The 15141-nt window shown below is 42.2% G+C and overlaps 1 protein-coding gene across 7 annotated transcripts in view; it reads right to left on the bottom strand.

Moving 5' to 3' along the window:
- HID1 (HID1 domain containing) overlaps positions 1–15141 on the bottom strand; it is a 69361-nt gene that overhangs the window by 22354 nt on the left and 31866 nt on the right. For all 7 annotated transcript variants that reach the window (XR_015696011.1, XR_015696010.1, XM_087709985.1 and 4 more), the window contains exons 5-13: positions 13267–13373; positions 12334–12450; positions 11405–11627; positions 9619–9675; positions 9395–9535; positions 8461–8551; positions 7056–7207; positions 6857–6935; positions 6091–6255 (exon numbers count right to left, since the gene is read on the bottom strand). Coding sequence is in view for 5 of the 7 variants with exons in the window: in XM_087709985.1 (XP_087566111.1) it covers positions 6091–6255; positions 6857–6935; positions 7056–7207; positions 8461–8551; positions 9395–9535; positions 9619–9675; positions 11405–11627; positions 12334–12450; positions 13267–13373 (1132 nt within the window). In the remaining 2 variants the exon portion in view is untranslated. The remainder of the gene's footprint in view (positions 1–6090; positions 6256–6856; positions 6936–7055; positions 7208–8460; positions 8552–9394; positions 9536–9618; positions 9676–11404; positions 11628–12333; positions 12451–13266; positions 13374–15141) is intronic.

Below are 15141 nucleotides of genomic sequence, written 5' to 3'. Positions count from 1 at the left end.
AAGGGAGTTTCCCGCCAAGGTTAACTGTCCAGCATTCCATCCTGGTGATGCCTTTTGAAGTTATCTCCCACCTGACAGTTGGGTGCACTATAATTGGACTATGGACTGGGGTGCCAAGGGGAGGGGATTGAGTTATACATGATTGTTGTGACTCAGCAGATGTCTGCTGTGAGTCTTTTCGGGATACAAGATTCATTATGCAGCTGGGGCTTGAGAGAGGCAGGTTTGGAGATAAAAGGACGGATGCTGCCACGCCCTAGTTGCAGGAGTCAACATACGTTCCTTCAGACGTCCCTTCGTGTGTTCCTTGTTTGGTACAACATTGCTTATTAATCGTGATTTATGGAAGATACACTTGGATAAGTGCTTTGGTGTTTCCTGTAACCCTGTTTCGTGGAGACTTTGGAAGAAGTGCATTGCTTGTAAGAATTTTGTTTTGCATTCTTGTCGGAGACTTGTATTTATGTTATTTTTGGGCTCGAAGCCAGTTTGAACTGAGAACTGATAAAGAGAATTCCCTTTCCTTTTATTTGCCTGTCGTCTGTTAACCAGTGAAAGAGGGTGGAACAGAACACATGATATTATTTGCTTTCGCGCCTAATTAACCAGATTCAGCTTAGCTTTGCAACTGTGCGTTTATAATTAGTAAAAGTACACTTGATTTCAATTCAAATGGAGTTGAGTGGTTTCTTTCCTGATTACTAAATGAAGTCAATGCTGACATTAAGCTGAATCTCATTCGCACCCATCCCGGAGCTAACAACTACCGAGGGGGGTGCCCTCACAAGAAGAAAAGGAATGTATTTGCATGCAAGCGACCAGGAGGAAGAAGATGGGGCAGCGGTGGGACCATCTTTAACGGAAAGACTGGCCCAACTGAGGGTGGAAGAACCTGCCATCTGTCCCAGATGGACTTGGGGTGTGGGACAGAAAGAGAAACCTGAGGAATTACATGCTGGAGTTACGAGAAGGAGGCCAAAGAAAAAACCAGCAGCTGATTGGAGTGGCTCTGGAGAAGAAGATTACAAGATTTCCCACGCCATGAGACTCCTCGAAGAGGCATGGACTGAACGTCGAAGCTGAGAGAGAGCAGTGGAAAGAGAGCCAACAGAGGAGCTGGAACAAAGGTACTCAATGCATAGCTTAAGGGAAAGTGAAGGGGTCGAGGAGGGTTGTGCGCAAGAAAACCCAGAACCAGCCTCCCCCCCTGCGGCTAGAGTCATTCAAAGAGCAGGGGGGGGCAGCGACGCCGGATGGCAAAGGTCCCTCCCTTAAGCGTAAAATATGATGGAGACCCCAAAAGTCTTGGGTTGTTTATAATTCAGGTCTGGAATTATATGGAAATCTATGGACCTGATTTAGAGACAGATGAAATTAAAGTGAGAATGGTGTTAATGGCTTTAGAGAAGAAAGCAGCCGAATGGATGGTCGGCCTACACAAATGCAATTCCCCTCTCCTGAGGTATTTTGATGAATTTATGGCAGCCATGAGAAGGAGGTTCGACAACCCTGTGACTGAGCGTTGCGGCCGCCTGAAATTTATGGGTCTTAAACAGGGAAAGAAAATTGTGCCGGATTATGTGCAGGAATTTCAAGAATTATCAGCTTATATGAGGGGGTGGTTGGAAGAGGCTTTGCTGGATCAGTTTGCTGAGGGATTGCATAAAGATATATACCAACAATGCATAAATAGACACCTTCCCCGTCGTTTAACAGTTTGGTATGAAAACGCTGCAGACATGGAATTGGATTTAGCCAGGCTTCAGTGCATGAAAGAGGGAGATGTGGAGAAATCCTCCCCAGCAGTCCCAACCCCCCCCCCCTCGCCCCAGAAGTGAGGGCAGGGGAAGTTTTGCTGGCAAAGCCAAGCCTTTCACTTGCTTCCGCTGTGGAAAGGAGGGGCATCGTGCTGTGAATTGCCGCGTCAAATTGGCTCAACCCGGCCCACCCCCCCGGAGGGAGGGGAAATCAGTGAAAACTCCAAGCAAGAGAAAGGAACCTGCTTTCACTGCTGAGAATGTTTCCCAACACTTCCAGCCAGAGGCGGAGGGAGGCGTGAGCCCCAGCTCGTCTGACGAATCAGATGGGGAGGAATCTCATCGCTGGGTAAGTTCCAGAACTGACCCTATGCTTATCCCTATTGAACTTAGAGTGCCATCTTCTGGCACAACTGAAAAACTTTTAGCTCTGCTAGATTCAGGCTGTTCCCGCTGCATGATAAGCCCTGAGATGGTGGAAAAACTGGGCTTGAAGTTAAGAACTTTGAAAACCTCTATTGTTTTTTGCCAAATTGATGGTTCTATTGCGGGAGGTGGCCCTGCTCATTTTTCTACAGAACCCATAGACATGAGGATGGGTACCTACCAGGAAATAATAGCTTTTATTGTGGTGCCTGGGATGGACCGACCCCTTATTTTGGGACTCCCCTGGCTTCGTAGATGGAACCCACGCATTAACTGGAGAGAGGGTTGGTTACGAATTCGCACAAACATACCCCCCTGAGAGGAGGGTTGAGACTCCAGACTCTGACACTACTACCCCCCGCATTGGCAGCCAGGGGGCAGGAGAGAATCGAGGGGGAGGAAACAATTCCAAAGGAGTATTGGGACCTCAAGGAGGTTTTTAGTGAAAAATCTTCTGATAAATTACCCCCACACAGACCAACAGATTGCACCATTGATATTTTGCCTGGGGTAAAGCTTCCAAAGCCCCAAATATATTCAATGTTCCCTAGGGAAATGAGGAAATTCATTGATAAGAACTTGGAAAGGGGCTTCATTGAACCAGCAAGACCCAAGGTAGCAGCTCCAGTATTGTTCAGAGAAAAGAAAGATGGCTCCCTGAGATTATGTGTGAACTTCAAAAACCTGAACGCGATATCATCCCAGAACCTTTACCCATTGCCACTGATGAAGGACATGCTGGCCCACCTGGGGAAGAGCCATATTTTCACTAAGTTGGACTTAAGAGAGGTGTATTATAGAGTCAGAATTAAAGAGGGGGACGAATGGAAAACTGCTTTCAACTGCCCCCTTGGCTGTTTCCAATTTCGTGTAATGCCGTTTGGCCTACAGGGGGCGCCAGCGGTCTTCATGCAACTGATTAATGAGGTTTTGCATGACCATCTTTACAAAGCCATTATCGTCTATTTAGATGATATCCTTATTTACACGGAAACACGTGAAGAACACGTGAAGCTGGTTCGCACAGTGCTAAAGAAACTTCGGCGGCTGAACTCTACGCCAAATTGTCCAAGTGTGAATTCCATCAGGAGAAGGTTGACTACCTAGGCTATTGCATCTCCCACAAGGGTGTTGAAATGGACCCCGGTAAGGTCAAGGCGGTCACCGAGTGGGAGGCCCCTCGTACACGTAAGCAATTGCAGAAATTTTGGGGTTTTACTAATTTCTATCATCAATTTTTTCCCTCTTTTGCTAAAATAGCTCTCCCAATAACTAACCTCCTTAAGTCTAAGGGTGAGGCGAAACCCAAACATAGCAAGCCGCTGAATTGGACTATGGAATGCCAAGCTGCTTTTGAGAAGTTAAAGCGGCTTTTTGCAGAGGAACCGGTCTTCAAGCACCCGGACATGGATGCGCCTTTTGTGGTCCAAGCTGACGCCAGTGACATGGCTATGGGAGCTGTATTATTTCAAACTAATAGTCAAGGTAAATTAGAACCCTGCGCGTACACCTCTCACAAACTAACCGACATGGAGAGACGTTGGGCCATTTGGGAAAAAGAAGCTTTTGCTGTTCGCTGGGCTTTGGCCACATGGCGCCATTTTCTAGAGGGCGCCAAACACCATTTCGTGGTGCGGACTGACCATAAGAATTTGGAAGCTTTGAGGACACCCAGAAAACTTTCTCCTAAGCAAATGCGCTGGGCTCAGCATTTTAATAGATTTAATTTTACCTTGAAATACATTCCGGGTGGGAAAAATTTTATGGCTGATGCTTTATCCAGACTTCCTCAATACAACTGTTCTAAGCTCAGTGTGATCCAGCCTGTCATTCCCGCAACGAGCCTCGCTGCTCCTGTTGTTACTAGGAGTCACGCAACCTCTAAGCTGGAAGTCACTCAGGACTTTCTTTCTCACCTGAAAAAGGCCCTCACTGATGATGATTGGTTCCGACAGCACGTGAATGCACTATGAGGGATGAGTTGCCTTGGATTGGGATGAAGCTATACGTTCCTGCGTCCCTTAGGACCATTGTTCTTCAACGGGCTCATGATTCCCGAATGGCAGGGAATTTTGGATTCATCAAGACTCTCCACCTCGTCAAGTGGCAATTTTGGTGGCCCTCTTTGAAAAAGGACATTGAGAAATATGTTGCCAGTTGTCCCGTTTGTGCTGCTGCTAAACGACCTCCAGGTAAGCCCCAGGGATTACTCCAGGCGGTGGCTCACCCAGTAGCCCTGTGGAAGGAGATTTCTATGGATTTCATTGTCGAACTTCCTGAGAGTCAGGGACACACTGTTATCTGGGTTGTTACCGACTTGTTCTCCAAACAGGTCCATTTCATCCCTTGCTCCAGGATTCCCTCTGCTAAATCTCTCGCTAAGATGTTCATCTCCCATATTTACCGCTTACATGGGCTGCCCAACTGCATCATTTTGGACAGGGGGGTTCAGTTCACCTCCCTTTTCTGGAAAGAGTTTCTGAAGCAGATTAGCTCCACCCAGGGGTTAAGCTCCTCCCACCACCTTCAGACTAATGGGGCTTGTGAAAGGACTAATTCTGTATTGGAACAATATTTACGTTGTTTCATCAACTACCAACAGGATGATTGGGTGGATTTGTTGCCCCATGCTGAGGTAGCTTACAATAATTCCGTGCACAGCAGCACTGGGTTTACCCCTTTTCGTGTGGTGTTTGGCCAGGATTTCGTGCCCATTCCTAAGATTCCTCATGAACAACCCCAGGTGTCGTCGCTGTCCGAGTGGAGTGATCGCCTTTGGGACATTTGGTCTTTGGCCCTCCAAACTCTGAATGCTGCGCACCGTGCTCATAAGAGACAGGCTGATAAGAAACGGACTAAACCCTATGAGTACAAAGTTGGTAGTCAAGTTTATTTGTCCACTAGATTTCTTCAGACACCCCAGAAGTCGAAGAAGTTGGGGCCCAAGAATGTTGGTCCATTTCCTGTTGTCAAGGTCATCAACCCTGTTTCTGTCCGGCTCCAGTTGCCTAAGCATCTCAACCGGGTTTACCCTGTTTTTCATGTTAACCTCCTGAAGCCTGTCTGCACTTCTTCTCTGAGGCCGCCTCTCCCTCCTCCACCCGCTCCGCTTTTGATTTGAGGGTGAGCAACATTTCGAAGTCCGTGAAATTTTGGACTCTCGTAGACGCCGGAACCGTGTCCAGTACCTGGTGGCTTGGAAGCATTTTCCCCCTTCTCACACTGAATGGGTTGACGGGTCCCATGTTCGAGCGCCTCGTCTGCTCTGCAAATTCTACTCTGCTTATCCTGACAAGCCCTGATTTTGGACACTCTCCTAATTTTCCTTTCTTTTGTTTTTCTCCTTTCCCCTTTCCCTCTTTGGTGTGATGTTGTTTGTCTGTTTGTTTGTGTTCTTTTCATTTCTGCAGGTCTGACCGCCCTTTTTCTGGAGGAGGGCCGGATGTCAGCCTCCACTTGCTGCTGCTTTGGCTGCCATTGAAACGGGAAGGGGGGGCATGGTATTTGGGAGGGGAATCATGCTGTGCTGGAGGAAGATTCTAGACGCTGTTTGACCATCTTACTGCGCATGTGGAAGAAGGGAGTTTCCCGCCAAGGTTAACTGTCCAGCATTCCATCCTGGTGATGCCTTTTGAAGTTATCTCCCACCTGATAGTTGGGTGCATTATAATTGGACTATGGACTGGGGTGCCAAGGGGAGGGGATTGAGTTATACATGATATTATTCGCTTTCGCGCCTAATTAACCAGATTCAGCTTAGCTTTGCAACTGTTCGTTTATAATTAGTAAAAGTACACTTGATTTCAATTCAAATGGAGTTGAGTGGTTTCTTTCCTGATTACTAAATGAAGTCAATGCTGACAATCAGAGAGGAATAGAATTTTTTTTTAACCGTTGAGCCACTCACCATCAAACTGGTACTGAATAATATTGTTGAAGACTTCCAGCAAAAAGAAGACAAGGTGATGGTTTTGCACCATGGAGAAAAGGAACCAAGTAGTTGAAAATGCTTCCAATAGATGCAGCAATTTGTTAGCTGCTACCATGGAAAGAGATTTCAAGTATGGAGATACTAGGAGATGGAAAAAATTAAAAAGAAAGGAAAAGTCATTTGGGGAGATCAAACATCCACTATAATTATGTACCATATTAGTGTACAATCAGTTAAGATCCAAGTGTTAAGGTCCATATCAGTTAAGATCCAAGAGTAACATCGATATCTTAACACTTGCTATGGGAAGGCGCTACAAATTAATTTTATAAAGGGAAATAGCAATAGTGTAAATGTCACTGAACTCTTGAACAGCTACATCATAATGGTAAAGAAAACGAACGCCATCTACTGAGAAGAAGCCAGTATTACAGCAACTCTTCAACCACTTTTAAAATTATATCCTCTTTGAACGATGACATCCCTCAAATAAAACCAAGAGATGTTCAAAGCTACACCTATATCTCCTAATTTTTCAACAGTTGCCTCCAAAAAGAGTCTTGGGTACTAAAATTAAATTTCTAGACATGATAAGGCCTGCATGCATGATTATACTGGTTTCAATTCTGAAGGAAAACCACACCGCACTATTTGCCCCCAAGATTTTGAAAATTAAAATATTGTTTAAATATATATATTAAGGCTTTCAGTTTTGGCTGTCATTGTAGAGTCGGCAACTTACCATTCACTATGATGGTAAGGAGGCAGTCAAACAGGGGCTGCAATCGCTGATGTCCACTAGTGATGATTTTATGAAAAACCTGCAGGATAGAATAGAAAGTAAGAATGTAAACAAAAGATCACAGAGCTGCTGTACTATTTTTATAGCAGCTAGATTCTCTGCTACGAGCAAAGATGCTGCTAGCAAATTCCAGACTCACAATGATGAGAAGATCTGCATGTGTCCCTGTAAAGACAGGAATATCCATTGGTACGCGTACAGAATATGGTTTGTTGAGACGAACACCGAAATTTCTTTCCCCACTCAGCAGCAATAAGATGAAGACACCAATATGCATAAGACCAACTCGAGCTGTAAAAATATGGCGCCAAAATTAAATCTGTCAGTGGCCGGAAGGCAAGCCAGCCATTAACAATAGCAGTTCAAAAGCAAAATATAATGCTTACTAACATCAATATCTCACTCTCATTTGGTGTGGTATTCAAAAAAAAATGGTTCAATGACACCCATGCTGCTGTCCAGCAGACATTTTAACATCGAGAAGCAGCCTGCATGTGTTGCTATGCAATTTTATGCAGAACTACAAATGTAACCCGTATGACTCAATATGTGGATAAATACATGTGGTTGCTTTTGGTCCCAACTCAGCTCTGGCCCTTCTCTAACTAGGATCTCAGAAATCACTGATCTTAATCTATCCCACAAAATGACATGGAAATAGCTTGTGGTCTTATCTGAATTCATTCCCTTGACCTTTAAAGCCTATAAACAAACACATTTCTCTGGCATGTTCTAACATTATTATCCAATATGGCTGGTTACACAGCCAGCCAAATGTTAGACTAGGTTTGGCATTTTTATCCACCTATCAAGTCCTTTATTATTAAGAGATATACAGAGGTGTAGAAGTATGTGTGTGTGAGAGAGGGGGGGATGTAGAAAGAAAGAAAGGAAGGGAGGGAGGGAGGGAGGGAGGGAGGGAGGGAGGGAGAAAGAAAGAAAGAAAGAAAGAAAGAAAGAAAGAAAGAAAGAAAGAAAGAAAGACATTTTAATGACAGAGAGCTTCACTTTTGGATACTATGCTGTGAAGAAAGCTACGAGGGGGCAGCACGATGCAAAATTAGTGAGTCATATTGTGTGTATCATAAAACACACAGTTTTTTCAATTTCCTAGTGTTTCACAATTAATCTCAGGCTTACATTACAGATTCTGTTTTTTCCTATCTCTAAATTGTAGAAAAGATTAAATCTGTTGATGAAGCCAAGTTCTCAAGGTCACAAAAATGGAGCCACAGGATGCCCAATGCTATCCCACCGTGCCTTTGGGATAACCACAGACAGTTGGGAGCATTTGCAGTCACATACAATTTTATCTATATCAAGGCAGGAACGAGAGAGGCTGTTTGCGATGTCACCTTTTGCTATATAGATTAGAAATGCCAGATTTGTCATTCTGTAAATAAGCACCAGTCACCCAGGGACTTGGATCCAAATACAATTTATAATTCTGGAATCCCCAGTCTTAGGACTGGGGAATCAGTTGAAAAGACACTGAATCAACTTTTTCCAGCATAAATTCTGAGAATAGGTAAAGCCAAACTTACATTGATCTGCTCTAGCATCGTTAAGAAAATAAAGGATTGGCACCAGGATATCTAAAACGTCACTGCTTTTCAGAACAAAGAAGAGAAATTTCTGAAAAAGAAAAAGACCAATTAGACACCAAGTTGATCGAGGGGGAGTCTTTATAACTGTCACGAAAGCTGGACAAAATAAAACTGCATCAATAGGGGAGAGGAATGTTTCAGCATCTTTATTAATGTTTTCTAGCAGGCCTGTAAAAATATTGCATTTTAAAACATTTTCCTTATTTGTTCATTTTCCAATGGCTTCACATTTTTATACCGGTTTACGGAGGGTAAGACTGAGGATTTTGTGAACCGTCAGTCTGTGAATTCCTTACTCAAAGTGATAATTTGTCAGCAAACTTGGAGAAAATTGCACTGTTGGCATTAAAAATGCCTTGAATAAAAATCCTCCTCTTTTCCTTATTTTTGATCTGAAGGCATCAAAGAACAGGCAAGCATCATAATTTTCCTATGCAGATTGCTTTCAGATGATGGTTTCTCAGGAATACAGGTTCAACAGGCCTGATATCTGAACACACAGGCAGAGATTGAGACTTGTTAGGTACGCAGCATCAGCAATGGGTCAGTGCAGTGGTGGGTTTCCATTTTTTCCACTACCTGTTTGCTCGTGCACAGAAGCATCCGGGCGGGTAGGTGGAGCCTCCCACCACCGCCACTACCAGTTCACCTGATCTGGGCTGAACTGGGAGCAACCCACCTCTGGGTCAGTGACTCCAAACAACTGCATCACAACCCAATCTTTTGCAACCATTTGTTTCTCTTCTAATCCAAAACTGTTACCGTTGACCAGCTCATCACCACTAAGATTCTCCCGTGTGTTCATTTATCAGGCTCTGATCCTGCTCTCCTACCCCAATTCTTTAATAATGCCAGCAATAGAAAACAGAACCTTGTTGAAATCACAGAGTTTCCAGAAGAGAACCAGCAGCTCTTGATGGAACTGAATCTTTTTAGTCGAATTTGGTAGGTAGGTTTGGAGCAGAGGGTTGGAAAGCAGACGAGCCACTCCTTTCAAAACAAACTGGAAATCCTAACATAAAAAAGCATAAATATGTTACAATATGGAAACCTAAGATTAAGCCCATACAATTTTTTAAAAATCCGATTCATTACCTCTTCTCTGTGTATTCTAGACAGGTAATTGACAAACAGGTTGTCTGGTCCTGGAGGCTGCATTGAAAGAAACCAAGCAAATGTTTCTTACATTTAAAACACCCTTGGGATAAGTATGTTTGTCTCTGAATTCATTGGCAAATGACATTTTCACTAAATCAGTCAAACAATCCTGATACTATGTTAAGTGTTAAACTATAATTGATACCTTTGATCCCAAGGATCAATGAATCAATGAATATCAATGAATTATAATTCCCTGGAGCCTCAATCAGGATAGGGTACTGGGAGCTATAATTCAGCAACATCTGGAGAGCCTTCACTATTCTAAGAACTAGGATATAACGGTTGCTTATCATTTTATGAAATAAATAAAACATAGATCTAATATTTCCTAGTTTAAAAAATATACAGCATAGAATAGATTAATTAGTTCCTTTTCATCAGAAAACAAATGCCTAAAGTGCTCATGTCTCTGTTCATTCATGGGTATTATGAATACCTCTCCAGTATGCAGTACAGTGAGGAAATACAGGAAAATGTAAATATTTATGCTAGTAATGCAGTGAATGAAAAGGTCTGAATTAATAAATCTGCTCATGGAAAAAGAATTCAAAATAGTTAGTTTGGTATTGAGAAGGCAAATGTACATCTTTAAGCACTTAAGAGGCAATATTTCAGATCCATCACATTGCTTTAAGATGCAGGTATTCTTCGACTTACAACAGTTCATTTAGTGACCATTCAAAGTTACAATAGCATTGAAAAAAAGTGACTTGTGATCATTTTTCACACTTACGACTGTTGTAGTGGTCCTGAGGTCAAGAGATCAAACTTTGGACACTTGGCAACTGGTTTATATTGATCATGGTTGCAGTGTCCTGGGGTTATGCAAGAGGGATTATGTGACCAACTTTTGCAACCTTCTAACAAGCAAAGTCAATGGGGAAGCCAGATTCATTTAACAACTCTGCCACTATCTTAACAACAGCAATAATTCACATAACAACTGCAGCTAGAAAGGTTGTAAAATGCAGCAAAATTCACTTAAATGTCTCACTTGGCCACAGAAATTTTGGGCTCAGTTGTGGTCATAAATCGAGGACTACCTGTATTTGATAAATGCTTGCTTAAAACAAAATCAGAAAGATGGTTAAAATCCATTTTTATGTTTGAGCCCAAATATCTTCAAATGTTTCAAACCAATTATCTGAATTCTTGGGAACCATGGAAAGCTACCATTTGAGAGAAGAATTTAGTACCATCTTTCTAGGGTCACTTATCTTCTATCTATATAAAAATGTGTGTGTGTGTGTGTGTGTGTGTGTGTGTGTGTGTGTGTGTGTTCCAGTATAACTCTGGAATGCCTCGAGCAATTTCAACCAAACTTGGTACACAGATGTTTTCTCTGGAAAAAAATACTGTGGGGGTAAGACACCCCTTGGGGTGTGTGTTCTGTCAAGATATAGCCTGTTGTGCCTTAAAATGGCTTCTACTGTACTGCCGCAAATTGGATTATACTGTACAGCGCAGTGGAGTTGCCATGGTAATGGCTTCACAGTACTCTACAAGGGGGCTCCCTCTGGTAAGGGGGAAATCCAACATTAGAAATTACGTTTGGTCCGGACATTTCCCCCCTATAAATAAATACCCAGGCAATGCTGGGTTATCAGCACTATGTACTCTAAAAGTTTCCATTCAAAGCTGCTTTGCTTTAAGAAAGCCGGTTGAGCATATCTGTTACTCCTCCATATTATAAACACAGCTAAATCTGGGAGCAACTCACATCGGTATCATCCATGACTGTTCCAGTGGTCGTGCCATCTACTGTGGGACTGGAGCTGGTAGAAGTGTCATAGTCCAAGGTGACGATAAGGACTTGAGCGGCTTGCTCCACCAGTGGTTCACGATAGTCCGAGAAGAGCAAGTGGTTATAGGGAATCCCATAACCCACTGGATCATAAGCAGAGACGATATTCAAGAGGGAAGTAAAGAGCGGAAGGGCATGCCTAGAAGAGGATCCAACATGCTCAAAACAATGTTAAAAGCTTTCTAACAAAGAATAAGCTTTCATTTTATTAGCAATGATTAAATAGCGTTTTTATTCCTCAGACACATTCATTAGTGAAAAGAAAAAATGCATTTGAGGTCATTATTCTTACTTATTTTAATGAATGAAATAATATGCTATATGAATGACAACATAGATTAAAACATCCTATTTTGCTCTCCAGTATGGCTAAGTGACTGCAAAAGAATGTCACATATTTAAAAACTGACCCAACTCTTTCTAAAAAAAAATTCTTCAATTTATAATAAAAAGAACCCATTCATTTTGTATAATCTGCTAATTATTGCAAACTGCTTATTTTACAGTGCCTCCTGTCTTAAGGACAAATGTTCAGCATGCTACTAGGGTGAGGTGGGGGGCAGCTTTCCTGCTAACTCTATGGCGGGAGGGTTAGCAGTTGTCTGGATATAGTCTAGTATTCCAAAACCATCCACTATTTGGATCAAACATTGATTGGCTCCAATTAGGCAAACATAGCCCTAAAGACATATATACTGAAGTAATAAGGAAAAAGAAATAACTGAAGGCATAAGGAGTAATGGAATAATGTCTATCGTATATACACAATCCTTTTAATTAAAGAAGGTTTAGATTAAACAAATGTGTTTCAAAGCATCCATCGCATGCAATGTGCTATTTCTCACCTGTTCTCTGTAGAACAGAAGAACTGGACCCAAGGATTAGTGTTGCTGCTATCAGAGGAGGGAGGCAAGTACATGACCTCCGAGAAACAGGTCAGCAGAAGTTTCAGTAGCTCTGTCCTGAAAAATGTATGAATAGCAAGTTTCGGTCAGAGGGAGTATTCATTATTATTCACAGGGACTTTGCCACAGTTTTATTCTTTATTTTGTAGGAGCAAGTTTGTTAAACTGTTTTTAAAAAAATGTGCTAAAACTAGAATGAGGCTTTCCTACAGTAGGATTTCTTAAAGAAATACTGTACAATTCAAGACCTTTAAGCCACCAGGAGCCACAAAGACATTTACTACAATATTTAGTATTAGAGACTGGCCGGGCAGGGGAGTGGGAGGGAGGCAGAAGGAGAGAGTCAAACAAGGAATTAGTCTGGAATTCCTATGTGAACATAAGAGGGTGAAGTCTGACAACCCCCTTGAATGTCATTGAACCTTATCTAGGTGCAGACCATCAATCTGAGAAGATTCCTGTGTATAGGCTTGAGCAATAAAACAACTAATTGAAGTCTTCACCTATGGATCTAGTTGTTCGGACCTCACAGTTTATTCAACTGGATATTCTGCTTAGCTCCATCCCAATCAGAGTTTATGTACAGTGACTACAGAAAACTAACAATGAAGTAAAAGATAACAAATTGTGTAGTCATTTATAAGCCATGCGTAATAGTAGTGGCAATTTCTGCACTTTAATAAATTAAGAATGTCTCAGTTTTTATATTCTATGATGTTCATCCAGAAGATGGACTTGAAGTTAGTGATTAAGGCACCAGGTTAAATAGCAGGAGACCATGAGTTCTAGTCTTGCCTTAGGCATGAAAACCTAAGGTGACCTTGGGCCAATCACTCTCTCATAGCTTGATCTGTCATTTGCTGATGTCCTCACCTATTTAAATCATGGCTGAAGTTGGGCGACGGTGAATGAGCAAATCCAACACCAGCCTCCCAGATGTATTCACAACTATCAATTGCATGGATGTCCTCAGCCGTGTCCTGGAAAAGAAAAAGAAATTAGCACATCAAATAATGCCAAACCTTCCAGGTAAAATTATGAATAGGACTATGAATATTTAGACAAAATCTCTCAATTCTCTTGCAGATGGAAGAAACAATGACCAGTGGTGCAGAATTAGAGGGTACCTTCTAGCATTACTAATTCAAATCATGTGAGATAGCCTTCCCCACCTTAATGGGTTTTCTACAATAAGAAGAAAGGTGGAAAAAATACAGAAAGACATGCAAAGTTTACAGGGTTGTGTGAATGAGGCGTACTGATTGCACATTAAAAGTCTCAAAATGACAGAGTGAGGATGACTGCACTGATACCAGCGTGACGAAATGCATAGCCAGCAAATAGACCAGCTCTTTGTAACCCCTCTCCAAATGAGGAGAAAATTTGAGATCGCCCACAAGTGCTCCTAACAGTTGCTCCTTGTACGGAGATCACAAGGCAATGGTCTTCAGCAGGTTTAGAGCAGTTAGAGATGAGGGAATACCTATCTTTTTGCTCAAACTGCAATCAAAGCCTTCAAAAGTGTAGGTTTGAGGTTTGAGGTTTTATTCAACTTGAAGGGACTCAAGGCGGCGAACAAACCGGAAGGGAAGGGAACAATACAAATGGAAAAAAAACAAGACAACAATACAAAACCAGTTTAAAAGGTCTCAACAAACACACCAATTCGAGTGGGGATGGAACTCAACAACCCCAGGCCTGCCGGAACAGCCAGGTCTTAATGGCTTTACGGAAAGCCTGAAGGGTAGGGAGGGTCCGAATCTCCACGGGGAGATCGTTCCAGAGGGCCGGAGCAGCCACAGAGAAGGCCCTCCTCCGGGTGGTCGACAATCGGCATTAACCGGCAGATGGAATTCGGAGGAGGCCTAGTCTGTGGGATCTAATAGGTCTTTGGGAGGTGATCGGCAGGAGGCGGTCTCTCAAGTACCCAGGTCCAATACCATACTGAGTTCATGTACTTTCTTTCCAATCACTTTCAGAAATTGCTTGTTATTTATTGATTTATCAAATTTATATGGCTGTCAATCTCATAAAAAGTGACTCAGGGCAGCCTAAAAAAAATAAATAGAACAATAAACAATAGAACAATAAACATATTAAAAACATGTTAAATGAAAATAGTTCAACAAACATTCACCTAGATTATTGTTCATGCTTCTGATGACGCGAACTTTGGTCTGCAAAAACTAAGCTACAATAAATTTCCACAGGTCTTTTCAATATTTCCGTCTAATCTTAATGAAAGCTGACATATTTAGGAATGTCCTATCATCAAATGCAGCCCAAATGCATTTGGGGTTTGCTGTTTCAGAATTAGTCATACTGTGGCCTAGAGGTATGAGTCATTATTTTGCAGTTCAGTTTTACAGGTTTGCTAGAGGTCTGCTATACAAGAGTTTTCTGTGCTTGTGATCAGAAATCTTACAAGTAGACTTCCTCACAAAGACCAAGACTACAAGCACTGAACTCACAATCCCCTTATCCGTAGTATCCATAGACAATAATAGCTATGCTTTAAAAAAGCTTCCCTAGGATTGCATTCGTGTGTAGGCAATGCAATTCAATGCAATGCAAGGAAGATTTCAGAGATCTATTGCATTGCAATAATATCTCTTCTTTCTAAAACTTTTGCACTCACTGAACTAGCAGTAATGCTAGCAGCAACCCACCCCTGGTGTGGACTACTTCAAAGTGCTCTACATTGGGTTATAGCACTTCTAGTGGCACATATGTAAGACTTCTGCTGTG

Source organism: Thamnophis sirtalis, unplaced genomic scaffold (assembly GCF_051295495.1).
Source record: "Thamnophis sirtalis isolate CommonGarterSnake01/CBP01778 unplaced genomic scaffold, rThaSir2_p1.2 scaffold_3, whole genome shotgun sequence".
NCBI classification, from domain to species: domain Eukaryota; kingdom Metazoa; phylum Chordata; class Lepidosauria; order Squamata; family Natricidae; genus Thamnophis; species Thamnophis sirtalis.
The sequence above is the reverse complement of the archived record's forward strand: the minus strand, read 5'-3'. Positions and strand labels throughout refer to the sequence as shown.